This window comes from Oncorhynchus masou, unplaced genomic scaffold, assembly GCF_036934945.1.
Source record: "Oncorhynchus masou masou isolate Uvic2021 unplaced genomic scaffold, UVic_Omas_1.1 unplaced_scaffold_1746, whole genome shotgun sequence".
NCBI lineage: Eukaryota > Metazoa > Chordata > Actinopteri > Salmoniformes > Salmonidae > Oncorhynchus > Oncorhynchus masou.
In genome coordinates this window covers 13,328-35,000 of record NW_027007616.1, presented here as the reverse complement: position 1 = coordinate 35,000, position 21,673 = coordinate 13,328, and the positions used below count along the sequence as shown (strand labels likewise).

Below are 21,673 nucleotides of genomic sequence, written 5' to 3'. Positions count from 1 at the left end.
GCTGACCTGGCTGCTGACCTGGGTGCTGACCTGGGTGCTGACCTGGCTGCTGACCTGGGTGCTGACCTGGCTGCTGACCTGGCTGCTGACCTGGGTGCTGACCTGGCTGCTGACCTGGCTGCTGACCTGGCTGCTGACCTGGGTGCTGACCTGGCTGCTGACCTGGCTGCTGACCTGGCTGCTGACCTGGGTGCTGACCTGGCTGCTGACCTGGGTGCTGACCTGGCTGCTGACCTGGGTGCTGACCTGGCTGCTGACCTGGCTGCTGACCTGGGTGCTGACCTGGCTGCTGACCTGGGTGCTGACCTGGCTGCTGACCTGGCTGCTGACCTGGCTGCTGACCTGGCTGCTGACCTGGGTGCTGACCTGGGTGCTGACCTGGCTGCTGACCTGGGTGCTGGACATCCAGGTATCACCCACACTATTCAATCCCCGGAAAGTACTGGTGGCCCACCTTGGAGCAGGACGTCACTCGCTACATCAACTCCTGTTTGGTATGTGCCCAAACTAAATCTCCCCAACATGCTCCAGCAGGGAAACTCCTTCCCGTGCCTCAGCTTCCCTGGTCTCATCTGTCCATTGATTTTGTCACTGATGTCCCCTCCTCTGATGGTTTCACCACCCTTTTGGTGAATAGATTCTCTAAATCCTGCCGTTTTATCCCTCTCTCTGGTCTCCCAGGTCGCCGAGGCACTGTTCCAGCAGGTCTTCCGGCACTATGTCCTTCCGGAGGACATCGTCTCCAATCGTGACTCCCAAATCACGTTATGGAGAAGCTGGGAGTCACGGTCAGCCTCACTTCCGGGTACCGGCCTCAGTCTAATGGGCAGATGGAGAAGATAAACCAGGATCTGAGGAGGTCCCTGAGGAGTCACTGCCAGGACTGGCAAGGGGAGTGGGCCCGATTCATTCCCTGGGCGGACTATTCTCAGAAATCATTGCGCAACTCCTCCACCGGACTGACTCCCTTCAAGTGTGTTCTGGGCTATCATCCAGCCCAGTCTCTGTGGACCCAGACCAAATCTCCTGCAGTGGACAAGTGATTCAGGCGAGCAGAAGAGGTTTGGAACAATGCCCAAGTGAGGCTCCAGCGTGCTGTCCGCCGCCAGAAGGAGCAAGCAGATCCCCACCGCAGTGAGTTTCCCGTGTTCCATCCTGGAGATCGCATCTGGATCCCCACCAGGAACCTCCCACTCCGCCTGTCCTGTAAGACGCTGAGCCCACAGTTCGTGGGGGCTGTTCAAGGTCCTCCGGAGGGTCAACGAGGATCTCACTCACCATTCACTGCTACGTCTACTCCCACTTACCTCGACTTAGCAGAGTTCCAGTGTCGTGTTGAATAGTCATAGCCAGCTAACTAACATAGCATCTCTCTGTTTGAGCAGGGTGTTTGAGTAGGCTAAATAAGCTAGCTGCATTTGCTAGCTAAGTAAGTGAAACTGAAAAAAATGACTCTCTCTCTCTCTTGATACTTGTTAAAAACTGTTAAACTATTGTCTTTCTCTCTCTTTGAACCAGCTTCTCACCACATTTTATGAACTACAGTGCTAGCTAGACGTAGTTTATGCTTTCAGTACTAGATTAATTCTCTGATCCTTTGATTGGGTGGACAACATGTCAGTTCATGCTGCAGAACTATGATAGGTTGGTGGAGGGCATCCGCCAGAAGTTGTCACAGTTACTGTGTAAGTCTATGGAAGGGGGTGAGAACCATGAGCCTCCTAAGTTATGTACTGATGGAACAGTAGTGGAGAGGGTAGTAAGTTTTAAGTTCCTCGGCGTACACATCACAGACAAACTGAATTGGTCCACCCACACAGACAGCATCGTGAAGAAGGCGCAGCACCTCTTCAACCTCAGGTTGAAGAAATTCGGCTTGTGACCAAAAACACTCACAAACTTCTACAGATGCATAATCGAGAGCATCCTGTCGGGCTGTATCAACGCCTGGTACGGCAACTGCTCCGCCCACAACCGTAAGGCTCTCCAGAGGGTAGTGAGGTCTGCACAACGCATCACCGGGGGCAAACTACCTGCCCTCCAGTACACCTACACCACCCGATGTTACAGGAAGGCCATAAAGATCATCAAGGACATCAACCACCCGAGCCACTGCCTGTTCACCCCGCTATCATCCAGAGGCGAGGTCAGTACAGGTGCATCAAAGCAGGGACCGAGAGACTGAAAAACAGCTTCTATCTCAAGCCCATCAGACTGTTAAAGAGCCACCACTAACTCCAGCCACTTTAATAATGGGAATTGATGGGAAATGATGTAAATATATCACTAGCCACTTCAAACAATTCTACTTAATAATAATGTTTACATACCCTACATTATTCATCTCATAAGTATACGTATATACTGTACTCTATATCATCTACTGCATCTTTATGCCACTTTGTTTACATACCCTACATTACTCATCTCATATGTATATACTGTACTCGATACCATCTACTGCATCTTGCCTATGCCGTTCTGTACCATCACTCATTCATATATCCTTATGTACATATTCTTTATCCCTTTACACTTGTGTGTATAAGGTAGTAGTTGTGGAATTGTTAGTTAGATTACTCGTTGGTTATTACTGCATTGTTGGAACTAGAAGCACTAGCATTTCGCTAAACTCGCATTAACATCTGCTAACCGTGTGTATGTGACAAATAAATTTGATTTGAAGTCAATGTACCCAGAGGAGGACAGAAGCAAGCTGTGCTCCGGCTACACCATGGTGCTACCCTACAGAGTGCTGTTGAGGCTACTGTAGACCATTGCAAAACAGTGTATTTTGATTCGGTTTGCAAAATTCCAGGAACTTTCAATAAATTCCCAGGATTGATTTCACCAATCAATCATTCCAGAATGTGTTCTGTGGTCTTCATAAATGAAGTCAAGACAACAGCAGCATTTTTTTTTTGTGTTTGTTGTTACAAATCTTTAATACGGGAACATGTATCTGACCTCAGTCTAAATAAAAACTGCGTTTTCCAGAGTTGTTTTTGTCAATTCAATTCAGTCCATATAACACAACTGATTTTATATAAATAAAACTTTTTCAACATAGAAACAATAAGAACATGCCATAAAAGGCATTATTGTCTTCAACGACATATTGTCTAAACTATTACAATATAATATATTGTGTAAACTATTAAAATATAATATAAAATATAAAAATAAAGGAGAGCCTCACCACTCTAGGAGCTCAGATGCAAAAAAATGTCCAACGTTTCGACAGCCAAGCCGTCTTCATCAGGGTATAATCACAAACACTGCTGGATGACTCGTTGACATAGTGTCAAAAGACACAGGTGTCTCTCATCGTGGCCATTAAATTAAACTATTAAAATAACAACGTTGTTTTTTGAAACAACTAAATATATATTGTGGACATGTACAAGGTTGATAATAGTTAACAATAGTTATCATAATGAATGACATGCGTTGTAGACGAATACATCTTATTACGTAATGGATATGAGTCAGTCTACTGTGAAACCAGTTGTGTACCTCAGGAACTATGTTGTCATGGCTACAGGGCCAGTCTGTGCTCCTCGCTCAGTGTCATGTTTAGAGTTGGTACGAGTGCCATCCGATCCGGGTCCAGGCTCCCCTAATCCCACAGTATCCTCATAGCCCCCCCACCTCTCATCGACGGGCCACCTTCAGGGCTGAGGGTGAACATTACACAGTATCCTCATAGCCCCCCTCTCATCGACGGGCCACCTTCAGGGCCGAGGGGTGAACATTACACAGTATCCTCATAGCCCCCCCTCTCATCGACGGGCCACCTTCAGGGCCGAGGGTGAACATTACACAGTATCCTCATAGCCCCCCCCCCCCCTCTCATCGACGGGCCACCTTCAGGGCCGAGGGGTGAACATTACACAGTATCCTCATAGCCCCCCCCCTCTCATCGACGGGCCACCTTCAGGGCTGAGGGGTGAACATTACACAGTATCCTCATAGCCCCCCCCCAACCCCCTCTCATCGACGGGCCACCTTCAGGGCCGAGGGGTGAACATTACACAGTATCCTCATAGCCCCCCCCCCCCTCTCATCGACGGGCCAACTTCAGGGCTGAGGGGTGAACATTACACAGTATCCTCATAGCCCCCCCCCCTCTCATCGACGGGCCACCTTCAGGGCTGAGGGGTGAACATTACACAGTATCCTCATAGCCCCCCCCTCTCATCGACGGGCCACCTTCGGGGCCGAGTGGTGAACATTACACAGTATCCTCATAGCCCCCCCCTCTCATCGACGGGCCACCTTCAGGGCTGAGGGGTGAACATTACACAGTATCCTCATAGCCCCCCCTCTCATCGACGGGCCACTTTCAGGGCTGAGGGGTGAACGTTACAAATGTCAAACCACTGTTCCTCCACCTTCCTGTGTGGCAGCAGGCCGTTGTGTGGCAGCAGGCCGTTGTGTGGCAGCAGGCCGTTGTGTGGCATCAGGCCGTTGCGTGGCAGCGCCGGTCTCCTCCAGCGGTCTCTGCTCCTCCCCACCACCCTCCAGAACTGTGTATCCTTGAACAGGAAGACAGCGTTGTGCGTGTAGGAGAAGTAGGCGGCGTCTATGCTACCGCCCGGGTGATCCCCAGACGCTACTGCTGGGAACACAGCTGTGATCTTCCTTGGGAAGCCTGGGGACACGCGGGTGGCTGTCACGTCGAACACATACACCTGTTGGAACACATACACCTGTTGGAACACATACACCTGTTGGAACACATACACCTGTTGGAACACATACACCTGTTGGAACACATACACCTGTTGGAACACTTACACCTGTTGGAACACATACACCTGTTGGAACACTTACACCTGTTGGAACACATACACCTGTTGGAACACATACACCTGTTGGAACACATACACCTGTCGGAACACATACACCTGATGGAACACATACACCTGTTGGAACACATACACCTGATGGAACACATTTACCTGTTGGAACACATACACCTGTTGGAACACATTTACCTGTTGGAACACATACACCTGTTGGAACACATACACCTGTTGGAACACATACACCTGTTGGAACACATACACCTGTTGGAACACATTCACCTGTTGGAACACATACACCTGTCGGAACACATACACCTGTTGGAACACATACACCTGTTGGAACACATTCACCTGTCGGAACACATACACCTGTCGGAACACATACACCTGTCGGAACACATACACCTGTTGGAACACATACACCTGTTGGAACACATACACCTGTTGGAACACATACACCTGATGGAACACATTCACCTGTTGGAACACATACACCTGTTGGAACACATACACCTGATGGAACACATACACCTGTTGGAACACATACACCTGTTGGAACACATACACCTGTTGGAACACATTCACCTGTTGGAACACATACACCTGTTGGAACACATACACCTGTTGGAACACATACACCTGTTGGAACACATACACCTGTTGGAACAGATACACCTGTTGGAACACATACACCTGTTGGAACACATACACCTGTTGGAACACATACACCTGTTGGAACAGATACACCTGTTGGAACACATACACCTGTTGGAACACATACACCTGTTGGAACACATTTACCTGTTGGAACAGATACACCTGTTGGAACACATTCACCTGTTGGAACACATACACCTGTTGGAACACATACACCTGTTGGAACACATACACCTGTTGGAACACATACACCTGTTGGAACACATACACCTGTTGGAACACATACACCTGTTGGAACACATACACCTGATGGAACACATACACCTGTTGGAAAACATACACTTGTTGGAACACATACACCTGTTGGAACACATACACCTGTTGGAACACATACACCTGTTGGAACACATACACCTGATGGAACACATACACCTGTTGGAAAACATACACTTGTTGGAACACATACACCTGTTGGAACACATACACCTGTTGGAACACATACACCTGTTGGAACACATACACCTGTTGGAACACATACACCTGTTGGAACACATTCACCTGTTGGAACACATACACCTGTTGGAACACATACACCTGTTGGAACACATACACCTGTCGGAACACATACACCTGTCGGAACACATACACCTGTCGGAACACATACACCTGTTGGAACACATTCACCTGTTGGAACACATACACTTGTTGGAACACATACACCTGTTGGAACACATACACCTGTTGGAACACATACACCTGTTGGAACACATACACCTGTTGGAACACATTCACCTGTTGGAACACATTTACCTGTTGGAACACATACACCTGTTGGAACACATTCACCTGTTGGAACACATACACCTGTTTAGATGACAGGAGGAGGAAATAAACAACCGTTGAAAAATGTAAACGAGGCCGGTGATGAATGTACTAAACAACAAGATGGTACATTTTTATCAGTTTATCAAAACAAAACAACTCCGATGGGGATTTTCTGCGGAACACAATATTTCCACGTGTTTTAACAGCTGATTCAGGCATTTTTTCCTTCACTTTTTCCACTTGGATATAATTGGGAAATATTAAAGGAGGAATGTTTAAACTCTGTGGAGAATAATGTAGCCCTTTACTGAACCGTTTTTATGGTGTTTTTCTGCTGACGAACATTTCAAATGTATCAAATCAAACTTTATTTAAAGTGCTTATGAAATCTCTAAACATTTCACATTTAAACAACCGAATCAAGCAGATAAATGAAAAACAAACAGGAAGGAGATTAATAAAGAATATTAAACATAAATCAACAATATGTTAATGACACATGTCAAATTCACAATATGTTAATGACATGGCTAAACAACAATATGTTAATGACACATGTCAAATTCACAATATGTTAATGACATGTCAAATCAACAAAATGTTAATGACACATGGCTAATCAACAATATGTTAATGACACATGTCAAATTCACAATATGTTAATGACATGTCAAATCAACAAAATGTTAATGACACATGGTTAATCAACAATATGTTAATGACATATGTCAAATCAACAATATGTTAATGACATATGTCAAATCAACAATATGTTAATGACATATGTCAAATCAACCAAATGTTAATGACATATGTCAAATCAACAATATGTTAATGACATATGTCAAATCAACCAAATGTTAATGACATATGTCAAATCAACAATATGTTAATGACACATGGTTAATCAACCATATGTTAATGACATATGTCAAATCAACAATATGTTAATGACATATGTCAAATCAACAATATGTTAATGACATATGTCAAATCAACAATATGTTAATGACTTACATAGGTGCCCTTGAAGAAGTAGATGTGGTAGTCCCTTCTGTCATAGAAGGCTGTGTCTATAGGACTGGGCACCCCTGGGAACCCCTCAGAGATGAGTCTAGGGTAGAGGTGTCCCTCGGGGTCCACTGTAAACACCTGGTCATTGTCATCGTCATACCTCCAGTACTGGGTGCCTAGTGTACACAAGGAGATATTCATACAAATATATTTATTCAACTTCTACATATATTTTCATAACAGACATAATTTAAAAAAACTAAACTAACAAGAATCAATTAATACAGTCATATGATAGAGTAGGTCAGGACTACGATTTACAGCCAGAGTTGAACGTCAAGAGGAGACTCAAACCTCCTACAGATGGAAACACAGTAAAGAGGGAGACTCAAGCCTCTAACATATGAGAGAGAGACAGAGACAGAGACAGAGACAGAGACAGACCAGACCAGACCAGACCAGACCAGACCGACAGACAGACAGACAGACAGACAGAGAGACAGACAGACAGACAGACAGACAGACAGACAGACAGACAGACAGGTTTACTCTAGTCAGTTCCATTACCTTTAAAGAAGTAGACAGCATCAGTGTTCCTGTTCCACACGTGAACACATGCGTCTACCCCGCCGGGGGGTATGCCGTGCCAGCCCACCTGAAGAGCCACCGGGTCACCATAGCGGGTTCGGTTGGTCCTGTCCTCATACAGAGAGAGGAATGATTTCAACCCTTGCAACGAAGGACCATATATTTACGTGCGTTTTGAAAAATGCAGATATTTATCTTTATATTTTGGGGGGAATGTTTATACAACGTAATGAATGAGGTTGTAGATATACTACATTACCAAAAGTATGTGGACACCTGCATCTCATTACATAATCATGGGCACTAATATTGAGTTGGTCCCTCCCTTTGCAGCTCCACTCTTCTGGGAAGGCTTTCCACTAGATGTTGGAACATTGCTGCTATAACAGCCTCCACTCTTCTGGGAAGGCTTTCCACTAGATGTTGGAACATTGCTGCTACAACAGCCTCCACTCTTCTGGGAAGGCTTTCCACTAGATGTTGGAACATTGCTGCTATAACAGCCTCCACTCTTCTGGGAAGGCTTTCCACTAGATGTTGGAACATTGCTGCTATAACAGCCTCCACTCTTCTGGGAAGGCTTTCCACTAGATGTTGGAACATTGCTGCTATAACAGCCTCCACTCTTCTGGGAAGGCTTTCCACTAGATGTTGGAACATTAATGCTATAACAGCCTCCACTCTTCTGGGAAGGCTTTCCACTAGATGTTGGAACATTGCTGCTATAACAGCCTCCACTCTTCTGGGAAGGCTTTCCACTAGATGTTGGAACATTGCTGCTATAACAGCCTCCACTCTTCTGGGAAGGCATTCCACTAGATGTTGGAACATTGCTGCTATAACAGCCTCCACTCTTCTGGGAAGGCATTCCACTAGATGTTGGTACATTGCTGCTATAACAGCCTCCACTCTTCTAGGAAGGCTTTCCACTAGATGTTGGAACATTGCTGCTAGAACAGTCTCCACTCTTCTGGGAAGGCTTTCCACTAGATGTTGGAACATTGCTGCTAGAACAGCCTCCACTCTTCTGGGAAGGCTTTCCACTAGATGTTGGAACATTAATGCTATAACAGCCTCCACTCTTCTGGGAAGGCTTTCCACTAGATGTTGGAACATTGCTGCGGGGACTGACTTCCATTCAGCCACAAGAGCATTAGTGAGGTCAGGTACTGATGTTGGGTGAATAGGCCCGGCTCGCATTCGGCCTTCCAATTCAACCCAAAGGTGTTCGATGGGGTTGAGGTCAGGGCAGGCCAGTCAACTTCTTCCCCACCGATGTCGACAAACCATTTCTGTATGGACCTCGCTTTGTGCACGGTGGCACTGCCATGCTGAAGAACAGAATCAGAAACATTGGAAGAACAGAATCTTCTAGAATGTCATTGTATGCTGTAGCGTTAAGATTTCCGTTCACTGGAACTAAGGGGCCCAAGCCATGAAAGACAGCCCTAGACCAATACCCATCCTCCACCAAGGCACTATGCATTGGGGCAGGTCGCGTTCTTCTGGCATCCGCCAAACCCAGATTCGTCCATCGGACTGCCAGATGGTGTAGCGTGATTCATCCCTCCAGAGAACGCGTTTCCACTGTTCCAGAGTCCAATGGCGGCAAACTTTACACCACTCCAGCCGGCGCTTGGCGTTGCACATGATGGTCTTAGGCTTGTGTGCGGCTGCTCGGACATGGAAACCCATTTCATGAAGCTCATGATGAACAGTTATTGTGCTGACGTTGCTTCCAGAGGCAGTTTGAAACTCGGTAGTGAGTGTTGAAACCGAGGACAGACGATTTTTACATGCTTCGGCACTCGCTGGTCTCGTTCTGTGAGCTTGTGTGGCCTACCACTTTGCGGCTGAGCCATTGTTGCTCCTAGACGTTTCCACTTCACAATAACAGACCTCAAGTTGACACATGATTCCATATGTGCTATTTCATAGTTTTGATGTCTTCACTATTATTCTACAATATAGAAAACAGTACAAATAAAGACAAATCTTGAATGAGCAGGATGAGTAGGTGTTCTGGAACTTTTGACTGGTACTGTATATATATATTTATATTTCAACCTCTTTTCCATACTTTTTATAATGATGATTGAGGAAGTCCATCTCATTGTTTTCAAAGTACACAAATATATAGTTGTTGGTCTGTAGGAATTAATTGACACACACTCAAAGTCGTTGAAGAGGTGCTGACTAATGGAAAGGTAAACTTTAAGATTGTGATTATTTGTCTGTTTTTACCTGTTCTCATAGAGCCAGTACCAGCCGTCCCTCATGAAGTAGGTGTTGAACCGAATCACCACCTCACCGTACTGGGTTCTCTCCTTCCTGATCCAGTCAAACACTGTGTTGAACTGACCCTTACAGCCCCCTAGAGGGAAACAGACCAGACACTGTGTTGAACCTTACAGCCCCCTAGAGGGAAACAGACCAGACACTGTGTTGAACCTTACAGCCCCCTAGAGGGAAACAGACCAGACACTGTGTTGAACCTTACAGCCCCCTAGAGGGAAACAGACCAGAGACTGTGTTGAACCTTACAGCCCACTAGAGGGAAACAGACCAGACACTGTGTTGAACCTTACAGCCCCCTAGAGGGAAACAGACCAGACACTGTGTTGAACCTTACAGCCCCCTAGAGGGAAACAGACCAGACACTGTGTTGAACCTTACAGCCCCCTAGAGGGAAACAGACCAGACACTGTGTTGAACCTTACAGCCCCTAGAGGGAAACAGACCAGACACTGTGTTGAACCTTACAGCCCCCTAGAGGGAAACAGACCAGAGACTGTGTTGAACCTTACAGCCCACTAGAGGGAAACAGACCAGACACTGTGTTGAACCTTACAGCCCCCTAGAGGGAAACAGACCAGACACTGTGTTGAACCTTACAGCCCCCTAGAGGGAAACAGACCAGACACTGTGTTGAACCTTACAGCCCCCTAGAGGGAAACAGACCAGACACTGTGTTGAACCTTACAGCCCCCTAGAGGGAAACAGACCAGACACTGTGTTGAACCTTACAGCCCCCTAGAGGGAAACAGACCAGACACTGTGTTGAACCTTACAGCCCCCTAGAGGGAAACAGACCAGACACTGTGTTGAACCTTACAGCCCCTAGAGGGAAACAGACCAGACACTGTGTTGAACCTTACAGCCCCTAGAGGGAAACAGACCAGACACTGTGTTGAACCTTACAGCCCCCTAGAGGGAAACAGACCAGACACTGTGTTGAACCTTACAGCCCCCTAGAGGGAAACAGACCAGACACTGTGTTGAACCTTACAGCCCCCTAGAGGGAAACAGACCAGACACTGTGTTGAACCTTACAGCCCCCTAGAGGGAAACAGACCAGACACTGTGTTGAACCTTACAGCCCCCTAGAGGGAAACAGACCAGACACTGTGTTGAACCTTACAGCCCCTAGAGGGAAACAGACCAGACACTGTGTTGAACCTTACAGCCCCCTAGAGGGAAACAGACCAGACACTGTGTTGAACCTTACAGCCCCCTAGAGGGAAACAGACCAGACACTGTGTTGAACCTTACAGCCCCCTAGAGGGAAACAGACCAGACACTGTGTTGAACCTTACAGCCCCCTAGAGGGAAACAGACCAGACACTGTGTTGAACCTTACAGCCCCCTAGAGGGAAACAGACCAGACACTGTGTTGAACCTTACAGCCCCCTAGAGGGAAACAGACCAGACACTGTGTTGAACCTTACAGCCCCTAGAGGGAAACAGACCAGACACTGTGTTGAACCTTACAGCCCCTAGAGGGAAACAGACCAGACACTGTGTTGAACCTTACAGCCCCCTAGAGGAAACAGACCAGACACTGTGTTGAACCTTACAGCCCCTAGAGGGAAACAGACCAGACACTGTGTTGAACCTTACAGCCCCCTAGAGGGAAACAGACCAGACACTGTGTTGAACCTTACAGCCCCCTAGAAGGAAACAGACCAGACACTGTGTTGAACCTTACAGCCCCCTAGAGGGAAACAGACCCAGACCAGACAAACAGATGGAAGAGGAGTTGACAGACAGCCAGCCAAATGGTAGGTGGACAGGTGTAGGGAGGTAGGTAGACAGGTGTAGGGAGGTAGGTAGACAGGTGTAGGGAGGTAGGTAGACAGGTGTAGGTAGGTAGACAGGTGTAGGTAGGTAGGTAGGTAGGTAGGTAGGTAGGTAGGTAGGTAGACAGGTGTAGGTAGGTAGGTAGACAGGTAGGTAGGTAGGTAGACAGGTAGGTAGGTAGGTAGACAGGTAGGTAGGTAGACAGGTAGGTAGACAGGTAGGTAGGTAGACAGGTAGGTAGACAGGTAGGTAGGTAGGTAGGTAGGTAGGTAGGTAGGTAGGTAGGTAGGTAGACAGGTAGACAGGTAGACAGGTAGACAGGTAGACAGGTAGACAGGTGTAGGTAGGTAGACAGGTGTAGGTAGGTAGACAGGTGTAGGTAGGTAGGTAGGTAGGTAGGTAGGTAGGTAGGTAGGTAGGTAGGTAGGTAGGTAGGTAGGTAGGTAGGTAGGTAGGTAGGTAGGTAGACAGACAGACAGGTGTAGGTAGGTAGGTAGATAGGTAGATAGGTAGGTAGGTAGATAGGTAGGTGGGTAGGTACGTAGGTAGGTAGATAGACAGGTGTAGGTAGGTAAGCAGGTAGGTAGGTAGGTTGATAGATAGGTAGGTAGACAGGTGTAGGTAGGTAGGTAGGTAGGTAGGTAGACAGGTGTAGGTAGGTAAGCAGGTAGGTAGGTAGGTAGATAGACAGGTGTAGGTAGGTAAGCAGGTAGGTAGATAGGTAGGTAGGTAGATAGGTAGGTAGGTAGACAGGTGTAGGTAGGTAGGTAGATAGACAGGTGTAGGTAGGTAGGTAGGTAGGTAGGTAGGTAGGTAGGTAGGTAGGTATACAGAATGCAAAAGAAATATATTTATTGAATCATCATGGTGCCCATAGAATATATCATGGTGCCTATAGAATATATAATATTTATTTAATCATCATGGTGCCCATAGAATATATCACGGTGCCTATAGAATATAGGTAGGTAGGTAGGTAGATAGGTAGGTAGGTAGGTAGGTAGATAGGTAGATAGGTAGATAGGTAGATAGGTAGGTAGATAGGTAGATAGGTAGATAGGTAGATAGGTAGATAGGTAGATAGGTAGACAGGTAGTATATTCCTATTTCGTCCACTAGGTGGTAATGTTTCCACAACTTTCACATACAGTGGCTCTGTCCTACCATAGAGGTGCTGTATGGACTTCCTGTCCATCCAGTTGATCTCGAAGCCTGATTCCTGGGGCAGGTAACTGGGTTGCATAATGGAACCAGTCCTGTAGATGTGAGGCAGGCCCAGGACGTGGCCTATCTCATGCACTGCCACCTGACGGGTGGGAAAACAACGGTAGTATTCAGGGGTAATTACATTCGACTAAATTACAGGTGCAATTAGGGCTAAGTACCTTGCTTAAGGGCACACTGACAGATTTTTCACCTCGTCGACTTGGCGACTCAAACTATTAACTTTTCAGTTATTGGCCCAACCACTAGGCTACCTGATAGTGCTCACTCAGCCCGGACATTCAACCACTAGGCAACCTGATAGTGCTCACTCAGCCCGGACATTCAACCACTAGACAACCTAATAGTGCTCACTCAGCCTTGACATTTAACCACTAGGCTACCTGATAGTGCTCACTCAGCCCTGACATTTAACCACTAGGCTACCTGATAGTGTCCACTCAGCCCTGACATTTAACCACTAGGCTACCTGATAGTGTCCACTCAGCCCTGACATTTAACCACTAGGCTACCTGTCTCCTACCTGATAGTGTCCACTCAGCCCTGACATTTAACCACTAGGCTACCTGATAGTGTCCACTCAGCCCTGACATTTAACCACTAGGCTACCTGTCTCCTACCTGATAGTGTCCACTCAGCCCTGACATTTAACCACTAGGCTACCTGATAGTGTCCACTCAGCCCTGACATTTAACCACTAGGCTACCTGATAGTGCTCACTCAGCCTTGACATTTAACCACTAGGCTACCTGTCTCCTACCTGATAGATCACAAGTCCATCAGATATTACAGATAACCATCATGTTTGAGTCAAAACATCCTGTCCCACACTCACTTTGAGCAGGCTGATCCCACTGCCAGTGTTAGGTGCAGTGAAATGTTCATCGTCATCAAAGTGAATGTCTCCCAGGAACCAGGCGTGAGCAAACTCTCGTCCAGTACCATCGAACTTCTGGTTGCATCCCAAGTGTCTCCCTGCATGGTTGAAACACAACGGAAAAGGACACACTATCTATCATCATTGCCTCTACTAAATGTAAAGATATAAAATTGAAAAAAAAAAATACCCATTTTCAGGGAAGATATAGCATAATGAAAGCCTGGTCCGTGATCTGCTTGTGCTGTCCTACCAGCTGTCAACAAGACAGCATATACAGGTCTGGGACCAGGCGAGAGTAGATGCAATTTGTTCATAACATTCAATTCATCCCAAATACACAGGTAATATTGTCTAAACCAAGGCATGTGAGACAAGACTGTGTACCAGTCTGTTTCTGCAAACATTCCAGTCCTTGTACTTTGTGTCATTGCATTACAGGGACTGGTAAGGATAGGTATGTTAGCAGAAACGGACTGGTGCCCAGGATAACACGAGACCCACCTGTTCCAAAACCCAGTTTGATGTCTACAACCGCCAGGGGAGAGGATGTGTCCTCTACAAACTCCAGGGGAGACACCTCGCTCCACATCCTGAAGGCCAGGCTGATGACATGTCTCTGGTCCTGTATGGTCAGCTGACTGCTGTAGCCCTCTCCTAGAAATTAACAAAGGCCAGCACACACTCTGTTGAATATGACAGGTCTCTGGACTCATAGTAACCCTCACCTATCAGTCTCATAGTAACCCTCAACTATCAGCCTCATAGTAACCCTCCTCTATCAGCCTCATAGTAACCCTCACCTATCAGTCTCATAGTAACCCTCCTCTATCAGCCTCATAGTAACCCTCAACTATCAGCCTCATAGTAACCCTCACCTATCAGCCTCATAGTAACCCTCACCTATCAGCCTCATAGTAACCCTCACCTATCAGCCTCATAGTAACCCTCACCTATCAGCCTCATAGTAACCCTCACCTGTCAGCCTCATAGTAACCCTCACCTATCAGCCTCATAGTAACCCTCACCTGTCAGCCTCATAGTAACCCTCACCTATCAGCCTCATAGTAACCCTCACCTATCAGCCTCATTGTAACCCTCACCTATCAGCCTCATAGTAACCCTCACCTATCAGCCTCATAGTAACCCTGCCCTATCAGTCTCATAGTAACCCTCACCTATCAGCCTCATAGTAACCCTCACCTATCAGCCTCATTGTAACCCTCACCTATCAGCCTCATAGTAACCCTCACCTATCAGCCTCATAGTAACCCTCACCTATCAGCCTCATAGTAACCCTCACCTATCAGCCTCATAGTAACCCTCACCTATCAGCCTCATAGTAACCCTCACCTATCAGCCTTATAGTAACCCTCACCTATCAGCCTCATAGTAACCCTCACCTATCAGCCTCATAGTAACCCTCACCTATCAGCCTCATAGTAACCCTCACCTATCAGCCTCATAGTAACCCTCACCTATCAGCCTCATAGTAACCCTCACCTATCAGCCTCATAGTAACCCTCACCTATCAGCCTCATAGTAACCCTCACCTATCAGTCTCATAGTAACCCTCACCTGTCAGTCTCATAGTAACCCTCACCTATCAGTCTCATAGTAACCCTCACCTATCAGCCTCATAGTAACCCTCACCTATCAGTCTCATAGTAACCCTCACCTGTCAGTCTCATAGTAACCCTCACCTGTCAGTCTCATAGTAACCCTCACCTATCAGTCTCATAGTAACCCTCACCTATCAGTCTCATAGTAACCCTCACCTATCAGTCTCATAGTAACCCTCACCGATTAGCCTCATAGTAACCCTCATCTATCAGCCTCATAGTAACCCTCACCTATCAGTCTCATAGTAACCCTCACCTATCAGTCTCATAGTAACCCTCACCTATCAGCCTCATTGTAACCCTCACCTATCAGGCTCATAGTAACCCTCACCTATCAGTCTCATAGTAACCCTCACCTATCAGCCTCATAGTAAGCCTCACCTATCAGTCTCATAGTAACCCTCACCTATCAGCCTCATAGTAACCCTCACCTATCAGCCTCATAGTAACCCTCACCTATCAGCCTCATAGTAACCCTCACCTATCAGCCTCATTGTAACCCTCACCTATCAGCCTCATTGTAACCCTCACCTATCAGCCTCATTGTAACCCTCACCTATCAGCCTCCACTTCAGCACCATTTTGGAGAATGCCATGTTTCCCAATGCACGTCTCCCCACGTGTATCTTCTGCCTCCGCTTGGACAGCAGTGAGGCCACGCGGTTCTGATGCTGATGAGGCCTGTCAGTAGCAGTGGTAGGAGGTAGGAGAGGGCTCTGATGAGGTCTGTCAGTAGCAGTGGTAGGAGGAGGGCTCTGATGAGGTCTGTCAGTAGCAGTGGTAGGAGGAGGGCTCTGATGAGGTCTGTCAGTAGCAGTGGTAGGAGGAGGGCTCTGATGAGGTCTGTCAGTAGCAGTGGTAGTAAGAGGGCTCTGATGAGGTTTGTCAGTACCAGTGGTTCGAGGAGGCCTCTGATGACGTCTGTCAGTAGCAGTGGTAGGAGGAGGGCTCTGATGAGGTCTGTCAGTAGCAGTGGTAGGAGGAGGCCTCTGATGAGGTCTGTCAGTAGCAGTGGTAGGAGGAGGCCTCTGATTAGGTCTGTCAGTAGCAGTAGTAGGAGGAGGCCTCTGATGAGGTCTGTCAGTAGCAGTGGTAGGAGGAGAGCTCTTACGCTGATGAGGTCTGTCAGTAGCAGTGGTAGGAGGAGGGCTCTGATGAGGTCTGTCAGTAGCAGTGGTAGGAGGAGGCCTCTGATGAGGTCTGTCAGTAGCAGTGGTAGGAGGAGGGCTCTGATGAGGTCTGTCAGTAGCAGTGGTAGGAGGAGGGCTCTGATGAGGTCTGTCAGTAGCAGTGGTAGGAGGAGGCCTCTGATGAGGTCTGTCAGTAGCAGTGGTAGGAGGAGGGCTCTGATGAGGTCTGTCAGTAGCAGTGGTAGGAGGAGGGCTCTGATGAGGTCTGTCCGTAGCAGTGGTAGGAGGAGGCCTCTGATGAGGTCTGTCAGTAGCAGTGGTAGGAGGAGGGCTCTGATGAGGTCTGTCAGTAGCAGTGGTAGGAGGAGGGCTCTGATGAGGTCTGTCCGTAGCAGTGGTAGGAGGAGGCCTCTGATGAGGTCTGTCAGTAGCAGTGGTAGGAGGAGGGCTCTGATGAGGTCTGTCAGTAGCAGTGGTAGGAGGAGGGCTCTGATGAGGTCTGTCAGTAGCAGTGGTAGGAGGAGGCCTCTGATGAGGTCTGTCAGTAGCAGTGGTAGGAGGAGGGCTCTGATGAGGTCTGTCGACGAGTCTCCTGTGTATCAGACAGGTCTGGGAGTAGCAGTGGTAGGAGGAGGCCTCTGATGAGGTCTGTCAGTAGCAGTGGTAGGAGGAGGCCTCTGATGAGGTCTGTCAGTAGCAGTGGCAGGAGGAGGCCTCTGATGAGGTCGGTCAGTAGCAGTGGTAGGAGGAGGGCTCTGATGAGGTCTGTCAGTAGCAGTGGTAGGAGGAGGCCTCTGATGAGGTCTGTCAGTAGCAGTGGTAGGAGGAGGCCTCTGATGAGGTCTGTCAGTATTAGTGGTAGGAGGAGGGTTCCGATGAGGTCTGTCATTAGCAGTGGTAGGAGGAGGCCTCTGATGAGGTCTGTCAGTAGCAGTGGTAGGAGGAGGCCTCTGATGAGGTCTGTCAGTAGCAGTGGTAGGAGGAGGCCTCTGATGAGGTCTGTCAGTAGCAGTGGTAGGAGGGGGCTCTGATGAGGTCTGTCAGTAGCAGTGGTAGGAGGGGGCTCTGATGAGGTCTGTCAGTAGCAGTGGTAGGAGGAGGCCTCTGATGAGGTCTGTCAGTAGCAGTGGTCGGAGGAGGCCTCTGATGAGGTCTGTCAGTAGCAGTGGTAGGAGGAGGCCTCTGATGAGGTCTGTCAGTAGCCGTGGTAGGAGGAGGCCTCTGATGAGGTCTGTCAGTAGCAGTGGTAGGAGGAGGCCTCTGATGAGGTCTGTCAGTAGCACTGGTAGGGTCGTTCACTGTGTGACTGTGTGTATTGCTGTTATTCTCTGTGTTGTTTATAGCAGAATCATTGAGAGTATCACCGACTGGGTCGTAGTATTCTGTTGTGCTACTGGCAGATATATCACTGTTGTAGGTACTAACAGTGCTATTAAAAATGTCACTGAATGAATTGTCAACCTCTGTGTAGTTTCCATCAGTGCCATTAGAAAGGTCAGTGAATATGTTATCGTCCACTGTGTAATCAGTAGCAGAGCCATTTAAAACACCACCGAATGTTTTGTTAGAGTTTTCTGAGGTGTCTGTGTTCCTAGTTAGCCAGGTGGCGGTGTTGATTCCAAGTGCTGAGCTGGTGGAGTTGGGTACTTCCTCAGTAGCATCATCAGTCTCCTTATCCGGGACCCCACACCGTGGCTTGTTCATGGCAGCCTTGGTGGCGTCGTCAAACAGCCCTGTGACAGACAGGCCGGACACCATCTGGAAGTCTCTGAGAGCTGAGATGAAGGCTTGGCTTTCAGTGGGATTTGGAGAGTCATCGTCATCATCATCATCAGTCTCTGCACGTGACAACGACGAGTCTCCCTCCTGTATCCCAGATAGGTCTTCCTCCCCGGGAAAGTCTTCATCGTTAGAAATGCCTGTTGATTGGTCAAACTGGAGCTCCTCCCAGTTCACCGGTCTTATGAAGCCGTACCTTGAGAGAAATAGCTGGAAATATGGCATGTTGTTAAAACAGCTGGTCGAACTAACACCTCTAGAACATCTAACAGGAAATAACCTAGTCTGGGTACCAGTCTGTTTAGATAACATTCCTCTAGTCTGGGTACCACTCTATTTAGATAACATTCCTCTAGTCTGGCTACCAGTCTGTTTAGATAACATTCCTCTAGTCTGGGTACCACTCTATTTAGATAACATTCCTCTAGTCTGGCTACCAGTCTGTTTAGAAAACATTCCTCTAGTCTGGGTACCAGTCTGTTTAGATAACATTCCTCTAGTCTGTTTAGATAACATTCCTCTAGTCTGGGTACCAGTCTGTTTAGATAACATTCCTCTAGTCTGTTTAGATAACATTCCTCTAGTCTGGGTACCAGTCTGTTTAGATAACATTCCTCTAGTCTGGGTACCAGTCTGTTTAGATAACATTCCTCTAGTCTGGGTACCAGTCTGTTTAGATAACATTCCTCTAGTCTGGGTACCACTCTGTTTAGATAACATTCCACTCGTCTGGGTACCAGTTTGTTTAGATAACCTTCCACTAGTCTGGCTACCAGTCTCGGATTATCTACTTCCTATCCAAATCTTCTCTTTTATTATCTATTATCTAAGTTGTCTACTTCCTATCCAGATCTTGTATTTTATGATCTATTATCTAAGTTGTCTACTTCCTATCCAGATCTTGTATTTTATGATCTATTATCTAAGTTCTCTACTTCCTATCCAGATCTTGTATTTTATTATATATGATCTAAGTTGTCTACTTCCTTTCCAGATCCAGAGGGTCTGATGCAGTCGCAAGAGGAGCTGGATTACCTCGCGGCATTGGACGACGATGGGAACCTATCAGAGATCGGGATCATAATCTCTGAGTTGCCATTGGACGCTCAGATGGCCAAGGCTCTGCTGGCGTCCTGTGAGTTTGATTGTGTGAACGAGGTGGTGACCATCGCAGCTATGCTATCAGATATGTAGTTTACACTCCTACAACCTTTGGCCCATTTGATTCACTCAGGGTGGATTGCACCAACATGGATTAACTCTTAAACTGGGTTTAATCAAGGTTTATCCAGTAATGTTTTTGCACTGAACTTTAAACCTCATTTTTAATAATCATAGTTCAATCTAATCCTTCTTCTACACTAAATTTAATTTAGAACTCAAACCAAGATCAAATGTAATCTTGTTGCTCCATTGTTTTAAAAACTAATTTAAATTCAGTTTTGGGATGAAATCTAAACTGACACTGTTTAAATGCATCAAATATCAGTGTGTGTCTCAGTCATCTGTATGTCCTTTATTTTCTTTGTGATTAACAATTTTATCTCCTGTGGTTCATCATGTTTGTTAAACTCAACTATCCAGCTAAATCATTTGACAGATAAGTGCAATTAATTTCATCCTTAGCCTGAAGTGAAAAGTCACTTTGCTGGCTAGCTAGCAATGACCAGTGCTGGTGTGTTTCCATAAAACTACAACATATTGCTATGGTGAATCTATTAGGACACATTTCACTGATCATAGTTTAGTGATTTAACCTTAGATGGACTAATCCAGTCTTGAAATTAAGTGGTGCAACACATCTCTGATGAAATTATAAACATAGATTTACAAAGTCTAGATTAGGTCTAATCTAAAATTGATTTAAACCATGTTGGTGCAACACACCCTCCGTGTCTTGTAATGGGGTTAATCCCTCGCGCTTATGTTTACATCCATAACGCCTTTATATCCACTACTGAAGATATTAAGAGTATCCATCATAAGCAGTCTTAAAGTCTTAACCATTATGGACAACTACATCGGGCATCTCTGACCTTTTGAATGTATAATCTGCCATATAATTGAATATTGAATGAACATCACATTTGCACCTAATAAAATAGTGATTACTTGGAGAGAGAGAAAATAAAAGTTTTACCTCTGCAGTATCCTGGTCTGTTATGAGCTCAGCCTGGTGAGAGGAGGGGATCTCTAGGTCGGAATGATCCCGACTGTGGAAGGGTTTCTCTGCATCAGTGGAGCCAATGCTGGTCAACAATAATACATTTATCAGCTGGAGTAAAATCAGCATCGTGGTTTGTTGCGGTGTCTCTTGACACGGGTCAGTTTGATGATGGAGAGAGAGAGATAATGACCCACTGAAGAGCGAATCATGTCCTCAACCAAAATGTAAAGGCTCTTTTCCAAAGTTACGCCCTTTAAACGTGACACACTTTGAAGTTTTACAGAGTATCGGCACTTCAATAAAGTAGACCTATAGAGATGGCCTATGACTCGCAATACGCACTCAGCTGCGAAAGGTAAACAAACACCTCTTAAGCGGCTGCTAAATTAAAATGTCGGTGTGACTAACGCTTCCCTGGTTACTAATGGATACTGGTTACTAATGGATACGGAGCGGTCTTAACCGTTGGCATTTCATCCCCGACAGTAAAGGGCAGGAAAACAGCCACGCGACTCCCGCCCAGGAACACACCTGTTTGGAACGCATGGCGCGCGTCTCTCCCCCTCAGCTGGATTTATTCAGTTTAAAACAAAACGGCCATAAATAAAAATCAATAAATCACCATTTCAACATATTGTTATAGCTGTGCACTAATTGTTCAATATTTAATTTTTAATAATTAAATGAATCTTGTTCAATTCTCAAAGTATTCTCATTTAAAAAAATATATTTGTAATATTTATTTATTTAACCTTTATTTAACGAGGCAAGTCAGAAGAAATGATTATATACAATGAGGGTCTACCTGGGAACAGTGGGGTTAACTGCCTTGTTCAGGGGCAGAAGGACAGATTTGTACCTTGTCAGCTCGGTGATTCAACACTAACCACTAGGCTACC

The 21,673-nt window shown here is 46.5% G+C and overlaps 1 protein-coding gene across 1 annotated transcript; it reads right to left on the bottom strand.

Moving 5' to 3' along the window:
• Window positions 1-4,328: 4,328 nt before the first annotated feature.
• LOC135532150 (matrix metallopeptidase-21-like) lies at window positions 4,329-20,900 on the bottom strand. Its single transcript, XM_064959772.1, has 10 exons — window positions 20,748-20,900; window positions 18,197-18,817; window positions 16,255-16,369; window positions 14,581-14,733; window positions 14,035-14,174; window positions 13,140-13,281; window positions 10,140-10,269; window positions 7,875-8,002; window positions 7,311-7,483; window positions 4,329-4,694 (listed from the first exon to the last, which is right to left on the bottom strand). The coding sequence occupies exons 1-10, from the start codon at window positions 20,898-20,900 to the stop codon at window positions 4,329-4,331; spliced, it is 2,121 nt and encodes a 706-aa protein (XP_064815844.1).
• Window positions 20,901-21,673: the final 773 nt, after the last annotated feature.

Bases quoted from the DNA above. Each gene is read 5' to 3' on its own strand.
- LOC135532150 (XM_064959772.1), bottom strand. From the start codon at position 20,900: ATGCTGATTTTACTCCAGCTGATAAATGTATTATTGTTGACCAGCATT. The intron at 14,175-14,580 runs GTGGGTCTCGTG...TCAACCATGCAG, and splicing joins CAAACTGGGTTTTGGAACAG to GGAGACACTTGGGATGCAAC. The intron at 7,484-7,874 runs GTAATGGAACTG...TGTGTACACTAG, and splicing joins TGCTGTCTACTTCTTTAAAG to GCACCCAGTACTGGAGGTAT.